The sequence below is a fragment of the Sorex fumeus genome, unplaced genomic scaffold, assembly GCF_029834395.1.
Source record: "Sorex fumeus unplaced genomic scaffold, SorFum_2.1 ptg000003l, whole genome shotgun sequence".
NCBI classification, from domain to species: Eukaryota; Metazoa; Chordata; class Mammalia; order Eulipotyphla; family Soricidae; genus Sorex; species Sorex fumeus.
Window position 1 is genome coordinate 4716613 of NW_026606060.1, and position 17165 is coordinate 4733777.

The 17165-nt window shown below is 57.7% G+C and overlaps 1 protein-coding gene and 1 non-coding gene across 2 annotated transcripts in view; one reads left to right on the forward strand and one right to left on the reverse strand.

Moving 5' to 3' along the window:
* The window catches only part of TTC7A (tetratricopeptide repeat domain 7A), a 77806-nt gene extending 70363 nt beyond the window's left edge, over window positions 1-7443 (reverse strand). The window contains exon 1 of the mRNA XM_056116979.1: window positions 7189-7443. Coding sequence (XP_055972954.1) covers window positions 7189-7372 — 184 coding nt within the window. The 5' untranslated portion in view covers window positions 7373-7443. The remainder of the gene's footprint in view (window positions 1-7188) is intronic.
* A 5097-nt stretch (window positions 7444-12540) lies between these two features.
* On the forward strand, window positions 12541-12645 carry LOC130029167 (U6 spliceosomal RNA). The gene has a single exon (XR_008793285.1). It is a non-coding gene; the product is annotated as a U6 spliceosomal RNA (small nuclear RNA).
* The last annotated feature ends 4520 nt before the right edge of the window (window positions 12646-17165 follow it).

Consider the following 17165-nt stretch of genomic DNA (forward strand, 5'->3'; position numbering starts at 1 on the left):
GGCATGTTGCCTCACCCCAGACCCCAGACAGCAGAGCTGACTCAAACTCTCTCTGACCATGGGAATAAGCTGGGATATTGGGAGGTTACATGGGAAGCAGCAGCCGTCAAGAATGTGCGCCTGTGCCCCTCTCCTGCTCGCTGTACAGCATCCTCAGGCCTTCCAGGAGATGTTCCTCCTGCCTTGCACCCAACATCACTGCCTGTGCTCAGAAACCAAAGCCATCGGGCTACACACACATGCCTGAGGACTTGCTCCCTCAGCCAGGCAGAGAGGCCCCGTGGAGAGCAAGACGAAAGCCCCAAGTCCCAGGAAATACAGAAAGATTTCCTCTTTGGGGACGTGACGGCCTCTTAACGGACTGTTTGCTACCTACCTCCTCATTTCCAAAATTAAATTTTGGAAGGCAAGGACAGTGGAGGCCTGTGGTTCTAACCATCCATCACCACATCACCGGTGGAATAAAAGTCAGCATAACCTCCGGAAAAAAGGCAATTAGGTAACAAGTTCCATACGATTTCTGAGCATCCTCTCTGACTGTAATCCCACTGCTAGAGGTACCCTTGAACTTGTATAAAATGAGAACTTACAAAGTCATCCCTACAGTTTGATTTACAATAGTAGAAAGTGCATGTCCCAACAGGAGCTGTCAGTTCAAGAAAGCAGCGGGCTGTCATAAAAGGGGACATCAGGGTGCCACACCAAAGGACCAGGCAGCAAGACCTGCCTGTGGGGCTCTGGAATGTTCTCCAAGACAAGCACGCACTGCTTGCTGGCTTATGGGAAAGGAGGCAGAGGAGGTGATACCCCCCCCACCTACACTTTTTCGTTGACCCAAGCGAACATATTACCTCGTCCAAAGTGAAATGTCAATCAAGCTGGTAAAGAAAGTCAATCTTCTCGCCCCAATCTCAGCTAGGAGCGTGGGCGTGAGCAGCAGCCCTGAGCTGGGTGGGGTCCGGGGCGGGGGCAGCGCCCTGGGCCAGTAGACCCCCTAACACTGCGCTCTCCTCTCAACCTCTTGACCCAAGACCCCCTTAGATTTCCTTTCCTTCCTGTGCACCCACCAAACCTCGTCCTAGGTGGACCCTAGTCTCATGGTCTCATGCACTACCCCCCCACCCCGTTTAACAAGATTCTACTCCCTTGAAATAATCTAGGAGCGCAGCGTGGGGCCTTGTTTGAGAGGCGAGGTTCCCACCTGTCCCACCCCATAAACCGAGGGAACCGAAGAGAAATGCTCCCTCCCGGGCCGCCCTCCAAGCCCCGCCCCGCCTTCCCGGGCGGGCCCCGCCCACCGCCCCCCCACAGCGTTCCTGCCCCGCCTCCCCGGGAGGGCCACGCCCGCCCCGCCCCGCCCCGGTCAGGCCCCGCCCCCGGGAGAACCACGCCCACTCCCCCGCCCCGCAGCACCTGCGAGGGCCCCTGCCCCGCCACCCAACCGCCACCGCCCAGCGGGTGCCCACACCCTGGGCGTCGCCCTTTCCCGCCGAGAACCCGCCGCTTTCCGTCGTCGCCAACCCTCAATCTCCGACGCAAGGACTTCCCCACGCGCCCGCGGCGCGTCACCCCCAGGCCAGCCGAGGGAAGCGTGCAGAAACGGGGCAAGCGGTGAGGGGAACTGGGGGCGCGGGTGGTGGGCAGTGGGCACTGGTGAAGGGACGGGGTTGGCTGAACACTGTATGATGGAAACCCGGTCGTGAACAACTTTGTAGCTATCTCACGGTGATTCGATTACAAACTGATTTTAAAGAAAGAAATTGGGAGTGCACTTTCAGAGACGTGGATAGAAGTGACACCTGCATTTGTGTTGCTTTTTGAAGGCGTCCGACGTAATAACAAAAAATGGGGCCAGTAGCAGTTTGTGTATCGTACGAAGGGTTAGAGAAAAACAAAAACAGAAAACATTAGGGGCACCAAAGACCGTATAGTGGGTAGGGCATTTGCCGTGCACAAGGCTGACCTGGGTTCAATCCTGGGTTCTATCATATAGACCCACCCAGGCCCACCAGGAGTGATCCCTGAGCACACAGCCAGGAGTAAGCTCGGAGCACTGAGTGTGGCCCCCAAAAAAACAAAAACAAAAACCATAAAACTAAGCACATAAGAATCAACTGTGTGTGTGTGTGGGGGGGGGAGGTGAAGGGAGCTGACATTTGCCGAGCTGCAATCCTAAAAGGCCAGTATATTCCCATTTGAGGACTAGAGCGATAGCACAGAGGCAGGGCGTTTGCCTTGCACGCAGCCAACATGGCCGACCCGAGTTCAATTCCTCCACCCCTCTCGGAGAGCCCCGCAAGCTACCGAGAGTAGCACGGCAGAGTCTGGCAAGTTACCCATGATGTATTCGATATGCCAAACACAGTTACAAGTCTCACAATGTTACTGGGCCTGCTTGAGCAAATTGATGAACAAGGGGAGGATAGTGATCGTGATAGTGATTCCCATTTGCTAGGCGGCGCTAAAGATAAGCCATGCCTGCATGCCTGCCTTCCCGGCCCATAAGAATAACATCACGCAATCAGAAAAGTCCATCTTCCTTGTATGGTCAGCAAGACTGAGCTTCTCAGGGGGAAAAGGCAGGTGGGAGGGAGAGGAGACCACTAAGTAAATGATGGGTGGAGGGACTGCTCGAGATGGTAGACGGATGCGTGCTGAAAGCAGACTGTGGATCAAACATGATGGCTGCTTAGTGCCTATACTGCAAACCATAACACCCAAGCGGAGAGAGAGAGTAAGAGGGAATGTGTCTGTCACAGAGGGAGGAGGAGGGAAAGGGGGGTGGTGGCAGGAGACACACTGGGAACACTGGCAGTGGAGAAAGGGCACTGGTGGAGGGATGGGTACTCAACATTGTTTGACTGAAACATAATCATAAAAATGTGTAAGTCTGTAACTGTATCTCACGGTGAGTCATTAAAATTTAAAAAAAAAAAGACTGAGCTTCTCGAGAGCTAGAAATAAAGAACTTCTGAGAGCTGTAAACAGGTTAAAAGGTAGCAGAGAGGGAAGTATGAGCACATACCTCACGTGCAGGAAGCCAGAGTCCCTCCCCAGGCACCACATGGTTCACTGAGCACCAAGAGGAGTGACCCTGAGCACAGAGGAGGAGTAAGCCCTGAGTGTGGTACCCAAACCAACCAGCTCACTGCAATTCCACGGGGTGCCAAGCCACAAGGCCCAGCCCAAGGAAAACCTGCCTCCCTCCCAGAACCCACATTGGCAGACCACTAATGCCCTCTCCACAACCTGCCAACTCAGCCGGGAAACCTGGGTCCTGCCAGCCAGCCAGCTGTGCTCAAGGCCAGCCCTTCCCCGCCAGGTCAAATGGGGACACACCGGGGGCTGAGGCAGAGGCGCGCCCAGGACTCCAGCTACAGGGAGGGAGGAAAGGAAAAAGTCTGAACACTCCAGTGACACGCCGCCCCCTCCAGCTTAAACCCAAGAACCACCTCCGCGGCCAGAAACCTCCCAGCAAGGAGGAGGAAGGACAGGCACGCCCAAGGAAGGAGAGGAAGACCACCCCAGAGCCCCCAGACTTGTGACGCACTCGCCGCAACATTTGCCAACTCTTGGAGCTACAGTACAGTGGGGAGGGCGTATACCTTGCATGCAGCAGATCCAGATTTGATCCCCGGCATCCCATATGGTCCCAGAGCCCACCCAGGGAGGGTTAGATGTGAGTTTGAAAGAAAATGAAAGAAAACAGTACAAATGGAAGCAACCGACCATCCTGAGTGGGGCCCCCCTACCTAAAGAGGCACTGTCAGACCCTCTTTCCACCGGGCCAGAAAGGACCACCCCGCCACTGCGTCCTCCACCCACCCAGAAGTGGAACTGATGCACTGGAATCACCGATGTTCACCTTTGTAGGGAACCCTCCTGCCCTTAAACACACAGACACACACACACACAAACACACACACACACACACACACACAGAGCGCATCTCTCAGCATTTCTGAAAAGGAGAGTTTGGTGGAAGCTCGGCTTCCTTTCTCAATACCTCCCTCCTCTCTTGCAAATGATGCAACCACCGAAATTTCCAATCCCTTCAGACTACTATCTAACTTGGACAGGTGGGACATGTGTACTGGTGGGGACAGGGGACAATCAGAACCAACACGCCCAGACTCTCCATCCCCCCAGAGATGAAGAATCAACTGGAGAGAGAAACAAAGTTAATTCTTCAAAAAGAAGGCAGGGGAGAGAGTGCTTAAGGCACTTTCCTTGCTGTTGGACCCCTGGCATAGTACATGGTCCCCCAAGCATCACCAGCCATCCCTGAGCACAAAGCAAGGATTAAGTCCTGAGCATCGCAGGGCACAGTCCAGCCCTTCCTCCCCACCAAAGAAAAACGTTCTCAGAGCCATTAGCTTTCCTCCCTCATGTGTCTGTGATGCAGAGGTGGCAGGAGAGAGCACACTTCTCATCCTCCCTGCATGGCCTGTTCCCACAGGGCAGCCCCGCCAAGCTCTGGGCCACCTACTGTCATTAGTAGACTTGGCAAGCAGGGACTCAGAGCTGGGTACAACCTCTGCAACACACGTATCATGTGATCTTTCTGGACCTTAGGGTACCTCTGTGAACAAGGGTTCCTGCTGAACCCACAAGGGCCTATTAAAAATGAGAAAAAAAAAAAAGAATTCTAGAGAAACTAGAAGGCAGGGGGAAAGGCTCAGTGGCTAAAAGCATCTGGTTTGTTGGGGCTGGAGCGATAGTACAGTGGGAAGGGTGTTTGCTTTGCACATGGCTAACCCAGGTTCAATCCCTGGCACCCTATATGGTCCCCTGAGCATTGTCAGGAGGATCCCTGAGCACAGAGCCAGGAGTAAATTCTGAGTGTGGCTGGGTGGGGCCTCAAAAAAACAAACAAATAATAAAAGCACCTGGCTTGCAAACATAAGGTCATGAGGCACATCCCTGGGTGCCCACACGTGCCAAGTGCAGGTCTAGAGGTTCTGCTAGCTGGAACGGCAGGTGCCAGGCAGGTGCCACGATGCTGTGTGATCTCGTGCAGTCGGTCAGGAGTGTGTGAGCACCATAAGCCAAGTGTGTACGTGACCCCACCCCACGGAAAACACAACCCTTGGCCTTGGCAACAACAGCAACACACTGCCACACCAGTGCCCTCCCAGCAAGCTTCAGAGCCGGTAGACAAGGCCAGGGGAGCCATGTGCTACTTCCACTCGGACCCTGCTCACATGTCATGCGAGCATGAAAGGCTGCAGGAGATCGTGGGCACACGTGAGGTCTCAGCTTTGATCCCCTGCACCTGCGGGGTCGGGGAGGCTCTGAGGAGAACTGCCTTTAAAAGGGTCCTTTTGGAGGCAGTGAGATAGTACAGTGGGTTGCATGCAGGCGACCTGGATTCAATCCCTGGCATCCCACATGGTCCTCAGAACCTCCCCAGGTGTGATTCCTGAGTGCAGACGCCGAGCACCACTGGGGGCAGGGAGGTCACCCCAAAACAAAACAAAAGTGTCTACTTGGGCCAGAGCGATGGTACAGGGGTCAAGACACTTGCCCTGCACACAGCAGGGCTGGCTCAATCCTGGCTCCAACCCAGAGCACCAGCAAGAGTGATCCCTGAGCACTGCTGGGTGTGGCCCCCAAACCAAAACTTAAGAAATTGAAAAAGCGAGTTTAGCAGTCAGAGATAGGGAGAGTAGAGCAGGAAAGACACCTGCCTTACATGCAAGCCACCACAGTTCAATCCCCAGCACCAAATATGGTCCTTGATGACTGTGAGGAGGGATCCCTGAGCACAGGGCCAGAGGAGTAAGCTCTAAGCACCCATGGGTGTGGTCCCCAAATTTAAGAATGAATAAATAAATATAAACGTTATTTAAACGGGGCCTGAGCAATAGTACAGTGGGTAGGGTGCTTGCCTTGCACACCGACCTGCGTTCAATCCCGGGTACCCCATATGGTCCCCAGAATCCTGCCAAGAATGATCCCTGAGAGCAGAGCCAGGACTAAGCCCAGAGTACAACCAGAGCAGCATAAAAACAACCAGGGGGGGAAAAAAGGAAAAGAAACACACAGCCCTGAGCCAAGGCTATCACTGAAGGGCCAGAGCACAAGCCTGCGGGCGGGAAGATGAGAGCAAGGCCGGACCCACCCTCCCCCAATCGTCAGGTGTGGCCCGGTGGCCCCCTGGCACTGACCAGCACTGACCCCTCAGGCTGAGTATCACTGAGCCCTTAAGGAGCCCAGAGCAGGGTGTAAGACTGTCCCTCCTCCCCACCCCCACCCGGACAGCCCCAGGGGAGGTCTCCGACCTAAGATGCTTCTCTGAGCGGCCAAACTTACTCAGGTTCCCCACTGTGTCCACCTGCGTCCGCCAGCACCTTCCCACCAGCCTCAGGGTACCTCGTCCCTACGCAGGTAACACGTAAGACGGAGCCTGAAATGGGTCTATTCTGGCCCCGAGAGCGCGAGCGTTCCCAACACACACCCCAGCATCTCCGCCGACTCTCCAACCTCCCTCAGTGCCTCCTAGCTGCCCACCCACCCACCCCGTGCCCCTCCAAGGCCAAGCCCGGGTCGTCCCCCAGCTGGCCAGAGTCTACCGGCCTTCCTCCCGGTGGCCCATCTCCACCATCTGACACCCGGTAAACGCCTCCCCGCAAGCCCACTGCCTCCCCACGGTCCAAGCACGGAGGGACAGTACAGGGGGGAGGGTTCGGGCCCCGCACGTGGCCCACCCGGGTCCAATGCCTGGAGACACACAGGATCCCGGGCACGGCGCTCGGAGTGACGCCGGGTGCGGGCCAAACCCCAGCAACCCAGAACAGCCGGAGCCGCCGGGCCCAGAGAAGGCGCGAAGGGCGGGGGCCGAGGTCCCGCCAAGGAGGAGCACCCTTGGGCGTGGCCCCCGAGCGAAAAAGAAACTCCGCTCCGACGCCGTTGCAGCCCGACGGGCCGGGGGTCTCCGCTTCCTGAAGCGCAAAGGGGGTCGGGGAGGGAGGCCGCCGGGGGGCGACGGGAAGCGACTGCCCGCCCGGGTCCCCCGGCTCCCACGCGGTGCCGACCCGGGCAGGGAGCGCAGGGCACCGCGGGCGCCCGCGGGGGACGGAGGCGGAGCCCCGGGGCGCGGGGCGCGGGGCCGGGTCTGGGGCAGGGCGCAGCGCCGGGTCTCCCGCCCCGCCGACCCCCGCCGACCCCCGCCGCGCCCCGACTCACCCGCGTCCGCCGCGGCGCCCGGCGCGCTGGGGGCCGCCCGCCGGGGGCCGCCCGCGCCGGGCAGGGCGAGTGCCTGCAGCTGGCTCACGAGCGCGGGCACGCGCGCCCAGTGGCCCTCGGCGCGGCAGCGCTCCAGCTCGGCCTCGAGCTTCAGGTGGGCGCCGTGCGCGCCCTTCGCAGCCATCTTCGCGCGGGCGAGCTCGGCGGCGGCGTGGACGCCGGCTGCAGCCCCGGCCTCGGGCGGCGGCCCGGCTGCGGCGCCGGGCCCGGCGGCGTCCCCGGGGGAACCGGCAGCCCCGGCGGCAGCGGCCCCGGCGGCGGCGGCCCCGGTCCCGGCAGGGGGCGGGCAGCCGCAGCAGCAGCCGGGCCGGCGCGCGGGTCCAGCGGCGCGAGCGCGTCCAGCAGCAGCCGCCGCCTCCGGCGCAGCAGCTCCAGGCGCCGCCGCCGCTGCCGCCGCAGCCGCCGCCGCCACAGCGCCCGGCCCGCGCCCGCGCGCCGCCAGCCGCGCGCCCCCCGCCGCCGGCTCCACCCCCCGGGGGGCGGGGCGGGGCCGCGGCGCGCGCGCGGCCACGGCCGCCCGGCGCGCGCCCGCCGCTCCCCGCCGCGCCGCCGCCCGCCCCGCGCGCCCGCCTCGGCGCTCCGGCTAATGGTGCGCGACCCCCGGCGCCCGCGCGCGCCTCCTGCCCGCGCGCGCGCCCGGCGCGGCCCGTCGCGGCTCCGCGCCCGGCCGCCGTCACCGGTCCGTCACAAATCCGGGCACGCCGCGGGCAGGTGGCCCCCCGCCCCGAGGCCGCCGCGCGGTCCCCGCCGCCGCGCGCTCCCGCTCGCCTTCCTGCTCACCTTTAGTAGCTGTTAGATGGGGGATGGGGGGTCCCAGAGGTCTCTCCGGCTCTGTGCTCAGGGCCCTTTGCTTAGGGGCCACTCCCGGCTCTGTGCTCCGGGTGGTCATTCCCGGCTCTGTGCTCGGGGTGCTCATTCCCGGCTCTGCGCTCGGGGGTCACTCCTGGCTCTGTGCTCGGGGTGCTCATTCCCGGCTCTGCGCTCGGGGGTCACTCCTGGCTCTGTGCTCGGGGTGCTCATTCCCGGCTCTGCGCTCGGGGTGCTCATTCCCGGCTCTGCGCTCGGGGGTCACTCCTGGCTCTGTGCTCGGGGTGGTCATTCCCGGCTTTGCGCTCAGGGGTCACTCCTGGCTCTGTGCTTGGGACTCACTCCTGGCTCTGCGTTCGGGACTCACTCCCGGCTCTGTGCTCCGGGTGGTCATTCCTGGCTCTGCGCTCGGGGTGCTCATTCCCGGCTCTGCGCTCGGGGTGCTCATTCCCGGCTCTGCGCTCGGGGGTCACTCCTGGCTCTGTGCTCGGGGTGGTCATTCCCGGCTCTGCGTTCGGGACTCACTCCCGGCTCTGTGCTCGGGGTGGTCATTCCCGGCTCTGCGCTCGGGGGTCACTCCTGGCTCTGTGCTCCAGGTGGTCATTCCCGGCTCTGTGCTCGGGGTGGTCATTCCCGGCTCTGCGCTTGGGGGTCATTCCCGGGTCTGCGCTCGGGGGTCACTCCTGGCTCTGCGTTCGGGACTCACTCCCGGCTCTGTGCTCCGGGTGGTCATTCCCGGCTCTGCGCTCGGGGTGCTCATTCCCGGCTCTGCGCTCGGGGTGCTCATTCCCGGCTCTGCGCTCGGGGGTCACTCCCGGCTCTGTGCTCCGGGTGGTCATTCCCGGCTCTGCGCTCGGGGTGCTCATTCCCGGCTCTGCGCTCGGGGTGCTCATTCCCGGCTCTGCGCTCGGGGGTCACTCCTGGCTCTGTGCTCCAGGTGGTCATTCCCGGCTCTGTGCTCGGGGTGGTCATTCCCGGCTCTGCGCTTGGGGGTCATTCCCGGGTCTGCGCTCGGGGGTCACTCCTGGCTCTGCGTTCGGGACTCACTCCCGGCTCTGTGCTCCGGGTGGTCATTCCCGGCTCTGTGCTCGGGGTGGTCATTCCCGGCTCTGCGCTCGGGGGTCACTCCTGGGGGTGCCCGGGACTCACTCCCGGCTCTGTGCTTGGGGTGGTCATTCCCGGCTCTGTGCTCCGGGTGGTCATTCCCGGCTCTGCGCTCGGGGGTCACTCCTGGGGGTGCCCGGGACTCACTCCCGGCTCTGTGCTCCGGGTGGTCATTCCCGGCTCTGTGCTCTGGGTGGTCATTCCCGGCTCTGTGCTCGGGGTGGTCATTCCCGGCTCTGCGCTCGGGGGTCACTCCTGGCTCTGTGCTCAGGGCTCACTCCCGGCTCTGTGCTCGGGGTGGTCATTCCCGGCTCTGCGCTCGGGGGTCACTCCTGGCTCTGTGCTCAGGGATCACTCCCGGCTCTGTGCTAGTTGGTCATTCCCGGCTCTGCACTGGGGGTCACTCCTGGCTCTGTGCTCGGGACTCAGTCCCGGCTTTGTGCTCGGGGTGGTCATTCCCGGCTCTGCGCTCGGGGGTCATTCCCGGGTCTGTGCTCGGGGGTCACTCCTGGCTCTGTGCTCGGGACTCACTCCCGGCTCTGTGCTCGGGGTGGTCATTCCTGGCTCTGCACTCGGGGGTCATTCCCGGCTCTGCGCTCGGGGGTCACTCCTGGCTCTGTGCTCGGAGCTCACTCCCGGCTCTGTGCTCGGGGGTCACTCCCGGCTCTGCGCTCAGGACTCACTCCCGGCTCTGTGTTGGGGGAGGGGGGTCATTCCCGGCTCTGTGCTCAGGGGTCACTCCTGGCTCTTTGCTCAGGGATCACGCCCGGCTCTGTGCTGGGGCTCACTCCAGGCTCTGCGCTCAAGGCTCACTCCTGGGGGTGCTCGGGGCTCACTCCCGGCTCTGTGCTCTGGGGTCACTCCTGGCTCAGCTTTGGGGTCACTCCCAGCTCTACTCAGGGCTCACTCCAGGCTCTGCTCTGGGCTCACTCTTGGCTGTGCGCTCGGGTCACTCCTGGCCTGCGCGGAGGACCCCACGCGCCGCCGGGGATGGATCCCGGATGAGTCGCGTGCCAGGCCAGCGCTCGGCGCACCCCAACCCCCTTCTCTCCCTTTTAATGATTTGTTTGTTTTGTTGGGGGGAGGGTCACACGGGCAGTGCTCAGGGCTGACTCCGGGCTCTGTGCTCCGAGACCTCTCCGGGCGGGGCTGGGGCGGGACCATATGCGGACGGGGGTAGAACCGGCGCCCTCCCGGTGTCCTGTCTCTAAAAGCCGGACGCCCCTCGCCAGCGTGCCCCGCTCTGCTTTAGGCCCGCGCCGCGGAACCGCCTCGCCCCGGACTCGTCTGAAGCAGCTTTCCCAGCGCGATGTTTATCTGTCTCGGAACTCGGCTGAGGGCTGATCAAAGCTGAACCGAATCGTTGGCGCAGCCCAGCCGCGCGCTCCAGGGCCCTCAGAAGTTCAAAGGCGTGATAGGCAGCCCCGAGGGGCGGAGGTGGACGCAGGTGGACGCAGGTGGACGGCGGTCGCTCAGGGCAGGCAGACTGCGGGCTTGCAGGAAGACGAGAAGAGCAAAGCCAGTAACACTCCGAAACCAACCCCCACCCCCGTGTCTAAGGGGCTCTGCGTGGCCAGTCCAGGAACTAGGGGCGTGGGGCAGGCTTCCTTATAAGTGGCGCCGGGGGCGTCCACTGCCTTCCCAATGTCAGGCCCGGCTTTGCGCGTTGGCCACGTGCTTGAACGCAGGAGACTGCCGGCTCTGTGCTTAGGAAGGCTGCCGTGGTGAGTCTGGGTGCCCAGGGCAGCCGGGGCCAGGCACTTAGTCCCCCAGCGCCTCTGGAGCCACGGTGCGGCCAGCGGACAGGTCCTGTGTCTGCCCAGTGCTACCCCAGGCTGGCTAAAGCAAGTTCCAAGCACAGCGCTGTTGGCTGTTTGACGGGTAGTGAGGTTGGGATACCGGAGGGAAGCCGCAGGGAAAGGTTCTCCAGCTCTGCCAACTCCCCACACACTGCTGTGGGCTCCTGGCTAGCTGTGGAGTACCCCTCAATGCCCTTGCCGCTCCCCACGACTAGATGTCCCTGCACTTGCTGAGTGCCAGAGAATTCCCTGTGACAGGCAGGGGTGCCCTTTCCCCCGCGGGTCCTGGGCTCCCCGGCTCATTGCGGGCTCATTGCTCGGAATCTAAGTAGTGGTAAGGGGGAGGCAGGAGGAAGCCAATTTCTGTCCCTCCTCCCTTTTATCTCCCCAGTCATTGGTGGGACCCTCTCCCCCAACACCCTCTCCTTCCCCCTGCCCTCTCCAGGGGGCCGGAGGTGAAGGAGCTTGTTTCTTTGGGGTGCCAGTGTTTGTGGACAACAGGAGCTTGATTCCTGGGCTTATTTTTTTTTGTCTTAAGGCTAAATTTGGGGCCAGAGGAGTAGTACAGAGCGGAGGGTATTTGCCTTGCCCGCCTGAGTTGGATCTCCAGCATCCCATACGGTCCCCTGAGCACTGCCAAGAATAATTCCCGAGGGCAGTCAGGAGTAACCCCTGAGCAATTGCTGGGTGTGGCCCACCCCCACCCCCAAAGGAGGTCTGCGAGTGTATAAGCACTGTAGCACTGTAGCACTGTCTTCCCGTTGTTCATTGAGTTGCTAGAGCGGGCACCAGTAACGTCTCCATTGTGAGACTTGTTACTGTTTGGGGCATACTGAATACGTCACAGGGAGCTTGCCAGGCTCTACCATGCGGGCGGGATACTCTTACAGGGCTCTCCAAGAGGGACGGAGGAATTGAACCCGATTGTACAAACTAAAACAAAAATCAGTCCTGGTTATATCTGTGATCTTTTCCAAAACAGAAGGTAGCACAGAGGCAGGGCACTCGCCTCACTCGTGGTTGGCCAGGTTCTATCCCCAGCTCCCATGAGGTCCCCAGCCCTGCCAGGAGTGATCCCTGAACACAGAGCCAGGAGTAAATACTGGGCGCAGCTCAGTGTGGCCCAAGAAACAAAATAAATAATAAGCGTCATCTAGGAAGAGGTTTTATGCGTTTTTAATCTAAAGTCTCACCATGAAGGGCTTCAGAGACCCTTGGGTTCGCTGCTGTCGGTTCCAGCTCAAAAATGCCTCCACGATCACATGCTGATGAGGCGCATCTAAGAACACTCGTTCCTAGAGGGAAAACTTAGTTTCAGAGAAAGTAATGAAGTTCCTAGGGAGTTAATGGGTGCCACCAGGATTGCGTGGCATGAAGGACCATCTGGTTTAAAGAAGGACCCAATGGGGCCAGAGAGATAGTACAGCAGGAAGAGCATTTGTTTTGTATGTGTCCGACCTGGGTTTAATCCAGGGCATCCCAGAAAAGTCCTCCTGAGTGAGGAGCCAGGAGTAGCTCCTGAACATCACTGGGTATAGACCCCAAACCAAAATAGGTACATTTTTAAAAAAATTTAAAAGTAGCACTTGCTTTGCAGCACATATATTAAAATTGAAACCATATGGAGAAGATTAGCAAGGTCTCTGTGTGAGATGACATGCAAATTTGTGAAGCATTCTGTATTTAAAATAAATAAATAAAAGTTAAAAAATAAATGTAAAAAGTAAAGATGGCCCAAACCAGCAGATGCTTCCACCAGTTTAGTTACTGCTCCCCCACCCCCACCAGGTGGGATGTGGTAATGGGACCAGGCCAGGCCAGAGGAAAGTGCTGGTCATGATGCCTCTCAGGGGAAGGCTTGTTGAGACCTCTCCTAGATGCCAGGGTCAAAGACTTTTGGTATTTCGTTGGGCTCCGTTTGGGAGAATACTGAGCTGCTCATTTGAATTTACAACAAACTCTGCCCGTGTTTGGGTTCCCAGGGAAAAGACTTTGTTCCCTAGGAAATCAAATCATGGTGGAAATTTCAGGAAAGTTGGTCCTGAAAGTTGGGGTTTAAGACACCTAGGCAGTCTCAGCTTTGAACCTGAGTGATTGGCCAGGAACTCTGGGGGATGATCTGGAGGAGCTTTTCCCAAAACTTTGGCTCCCTGTGGACCCCAGGATATCACAGGGGACAAGAGAAGAATGGCATAAATGGAAGGCGGGGGGCACAACACTAGAATAACGGGCCAGTTAGTAGGACAGGGGCCACAGGAAGCAAACGAGGCCAGCAGGGGCCACGGTGGGAGAAAGTGAAGAAACCTGGCTCTAGGGCGCAGGGGTTTGCCTGGGGGAGATCTTGGTTCAGCCAACGCACTTCCTCTTGACAAATTGTTGGTTCTCTACAGAATCACCGAGCTTCTCTGAACTCACCTAGAAGAATCAGTCCTGGGATTTAGCTCAGCTTTGGGGCACAGCACAAGTCCACGCATTAGCTACAAACAGAGCCACAGGGCAACCGAAGGCCCAGAGGTCTGGAGGAGCTTCCGTTGGAGGCAGGAGGGCAGCTCAGTAACCCAAGGCCACGTGGTCCAGGTGTATTGTCGACTTTCCCTGGAGAAGACAAGGATTGACTTTTTGGTTTAGATGACGCCGAAGAAAGCACCACAGAAGTCTGCAATTATAAAGCAGGAAGATGGTATCCTTGTGCCTTGGAGACAAAATAATATGAGTTTGGTTTCAAAGGGAGGCAGAAAAAGAATGATTTCTAACTCTGGGGCCTAAGCACTTCCAAAACCCACTGGATTTCTGGAGAGAATTGATGAGGGTTATAAAGACTGGGACAAGGTAGAAAGATTTCTTTCTCATTAAGACTTTTGCTGATCATTTTTCTGGCGCTGGAGCAGGGAGGGCATTTGCATTTCATGCGGCCAACCCGGGTTTGATCCCTGGCATCCCACGTGGTCCCCTAGCACTGACAGGCATGATCCCTGAGTGCAGAGTGCAGAGCCAGGAGTAACCCCTCAGCATCGCCAGGTGTGACCCAAAAAGTCAAAATAAATGAGACTTTTGCTGATCAGTTTTATTCCCGGTGCTAAAGGGGCCCACTTTCTGCTTTAGGTAGATCTGTGCAATTGTTGGCCCACGAGAGGTCTTCAAGTGCTGTTTGATTTACACACCAAAGTCTGGTGAATAGATATACAGATGTACTTCAGTTTGAATGAGAAGATCCTTTGGGATAGGTCTCTTGAAGAGACCCTCAGGAGAACATTTAATGTGGTAATTCTATTCACTCAGTAAATCCCCAGATGTTAAGTTAATGAGTATAGTGTCTCATCGGGGAAAAGAGCAGTCCTTGGTTAAAGGTGCCAAGCTGGTAGTTACGGTAATTAGGGGCGGAGAGCTGGGGCGGCTTGTTGTGATGGTTAGAATTCATCCAGTTTGTGGATTCTGAGTACAAAATGCTTGCATTCAAGATCAGTAGTGAGGGACTGGATCAACAGCACAGCGGGGAGGACATTTGCCTTACACACGGACCACCCAGGTTCGATTCCCAACGTCCCCTCCCCGTAGTATGGTCTCCCAAGCACCGCCAGGAGTGATTCCTGAGTGCAGAGCCAGAACCAACCCCTGAGCATCACCGGGTGCGACCCAAAAAGCAATAAATAAGTAAATAAGAAAAATATTTAAAAAAAAAAAAGATCAGTGGTGTGCCCGGAACAGCCACACCTTTGTGTTTGCCCTTTAATTTTCAGAGGACTGTTTCCTTGTTGGCTTAAGAGTTGGATAGGAAATTAAACACCTTCATTGATTATCATATTTCCACCTTTAGTTTCTTAGTTCAGAGTCCTTTCTTTCTCTTTTTTGGTTTTGGGGACACATCCAGCAATACTCAGGGGTTACTCCTGCTCTGGTCTCAGGATTCACTCCTGGCGGTGCTCAGGGGACCATCTGGGATGCCACATTCAGAGCAGAAAGAGAATTTCAGGCAAAGCCACCCCCCTGTGTGTTTGGGGAAGGAGGTGTCGTCTTAGACTATCCCACTAGTACTGACCAGGACATTCCAGATTATTGGTTTAAAACTTGCAACTTATAGATAGAGTCTCTGTTAAAGTCTTGACAGGGCCTGGCATAAGCAACTTCATTTTGAACCTGTGGTTTCCTTCAATTTTTGTTTAATTTTTTTGGAGGGGGAAGCCATCTCCAGTAGAGACGGGATAAGGCGGCCGAGGCCAGTCTCGTGTGTGTGATGTGGAGCCAGGGATCAAACTTAAGGCCGTGCACACACTAGACATGTGCTGTATCACATGCACCATCTCCTGGTCTGTTTCATTTTATTTTATTTGTGGCTGGGGGAGCAGAAGGCCCCAAGCAGGAGGTCCAGGGACCCTATTGGCGAACCAGGCTGATGGGTCAGTGGGAAGGCCTGAGAAGGTGACGCTGCTCAGGTCCTGCAATGTTGGGGCCCCTGGGCCACCCTAGGCATGCTGGAGGCCTCCAGGGCCAGGTCTCAGGGTGCACAGCTGTACCTGGTGGTGTCTGGGGACCCTGTAGTGTCAGGGAACCACCCAAACAGGTCATTCCAGGCATGCGCCCTAACTACCGGACTAGCTCTCAGCCCTCGTTGTTGTCGATTTTCTTAAACACTCTTCGTTTTCCTCTCCCCAAAGCGGCCTTTGTGGGTCTCCAAAGGATGTGCTGTTTGCTTGACCAGAAAAACTATGGGATTAGGAAAACCAGGTTAAAAATCTTTGTGTTCATTTTAGGAACATGCTGGAAATTGATGGGGCCTTCAAGGCCCACATATGCAAAAGCCAGCAAGTACCTGAAGGGTTTCATGCTCCCGAAGCATCTGGTGCCCACCAGTGGTTACAGTGGTGTGTTGACAGGTACTAGAAGCAGGGATGGTGGCCCCCAAAGGGAGTCGAATTTTCACCGCACCGGCTTCAGACAGAACCGCTGGGTTTGGAGTACAAGAAGTGAACACAGTGTCTGAGAATTTATAGAGTCCAGAGTTGTGTCAGCCCTGCCCCAGGAAGGCGATTCTGCTGAGAAAGGAGCGGATTGTTCCTAAACCAGAAGAAAAAGGTATCCCAGAAGACTCGGGGACAGCAAAAACGTCTGGTCCTGGAATAAACTTGGCATAAATAGAAAATAGAAAAAAATAAAACTCTACTTATGGGAAGTTTTAAAAATACTGGTTCACAAAGCGGTCACCCAATTGAAAAGCTACTCCAGCCTTACTGTCCCAATAAAAATGCAGAATGCTGTACCCTACGGTGATTCACTACTAAAAAAAATGCCAAATGCCCTGAACAAACACCATGACCTGCTAGCACCTGTACTGCAAACCATAATGCACAAAAGGAAAAGGAGAGAGAGAGAGAGAGAGAGAGAGAGAGAGAGAGAGAGAAGGTGCCAATTTGCTTCTCTCCATGGCACATTCTGTAAGTTTTACAACTCGTATTGCATTTTATTAATTTTAGTGTATTTGGGTTTCTTTGGTACTTCTGCAGTCATAGTATAACTTATACTGCAGTAACAGTTACCCCAAAAGGAAAACCCTCTAATGGCTTTCTCATCAGATGATTTCTCCCTTGTGCTGCTGTACCCGTAAGGTTGGTGGGGTGCTTCTCCCCACAGTCTTTGCTCTAGGGTTCAAGCTGGCATGACCAGTCAGCTCTGGTCTGCAGAGCACATTGTCACTCACTGTGGCAGAGGGAAAAAGACCTAGAGAAGTGTCTGTTGGCTCTTAAAAATCACTGTCCACACAACTCGTCCCCCAGAGCCATCTTACAGCACACAGCAACAAAGAAGAAAACCGGCTGGAGGGCCCCACAGCTCCTGGGGAATGCTCCAGGTCCCAAACAGAGCCGCTATCACCGGGATGTCCCAGATGGGGTAGGTGCTGTCTCCCTGCCTTTTCCAGATGGAATCCCGGTGACCATGAGCTTCTATAAGCATGGCTCTGGCATGCGGGTACCAGGACATTTTTTCCGAACCTCCCCTCCCCTTTCCTCCCCGCCCCTTCCCTTCTCTCCTCTCCTCTCCTCTCCTCTGCTCTCCCCTGTTCTCCCCTCCTCTCAGCTCCCCCTCCCCTCCCCTCCCCTCCCCTCCCTTCTCCTCCCCTCCCCTCCCCTCCCCTTCCTTCCCCTCCCCCCTCCCCCCTCCCCCCTCCCCTCCCTTCCCCTCCCCTCCCCTTCCCCCCCCCCCCCTCTCTCTCTC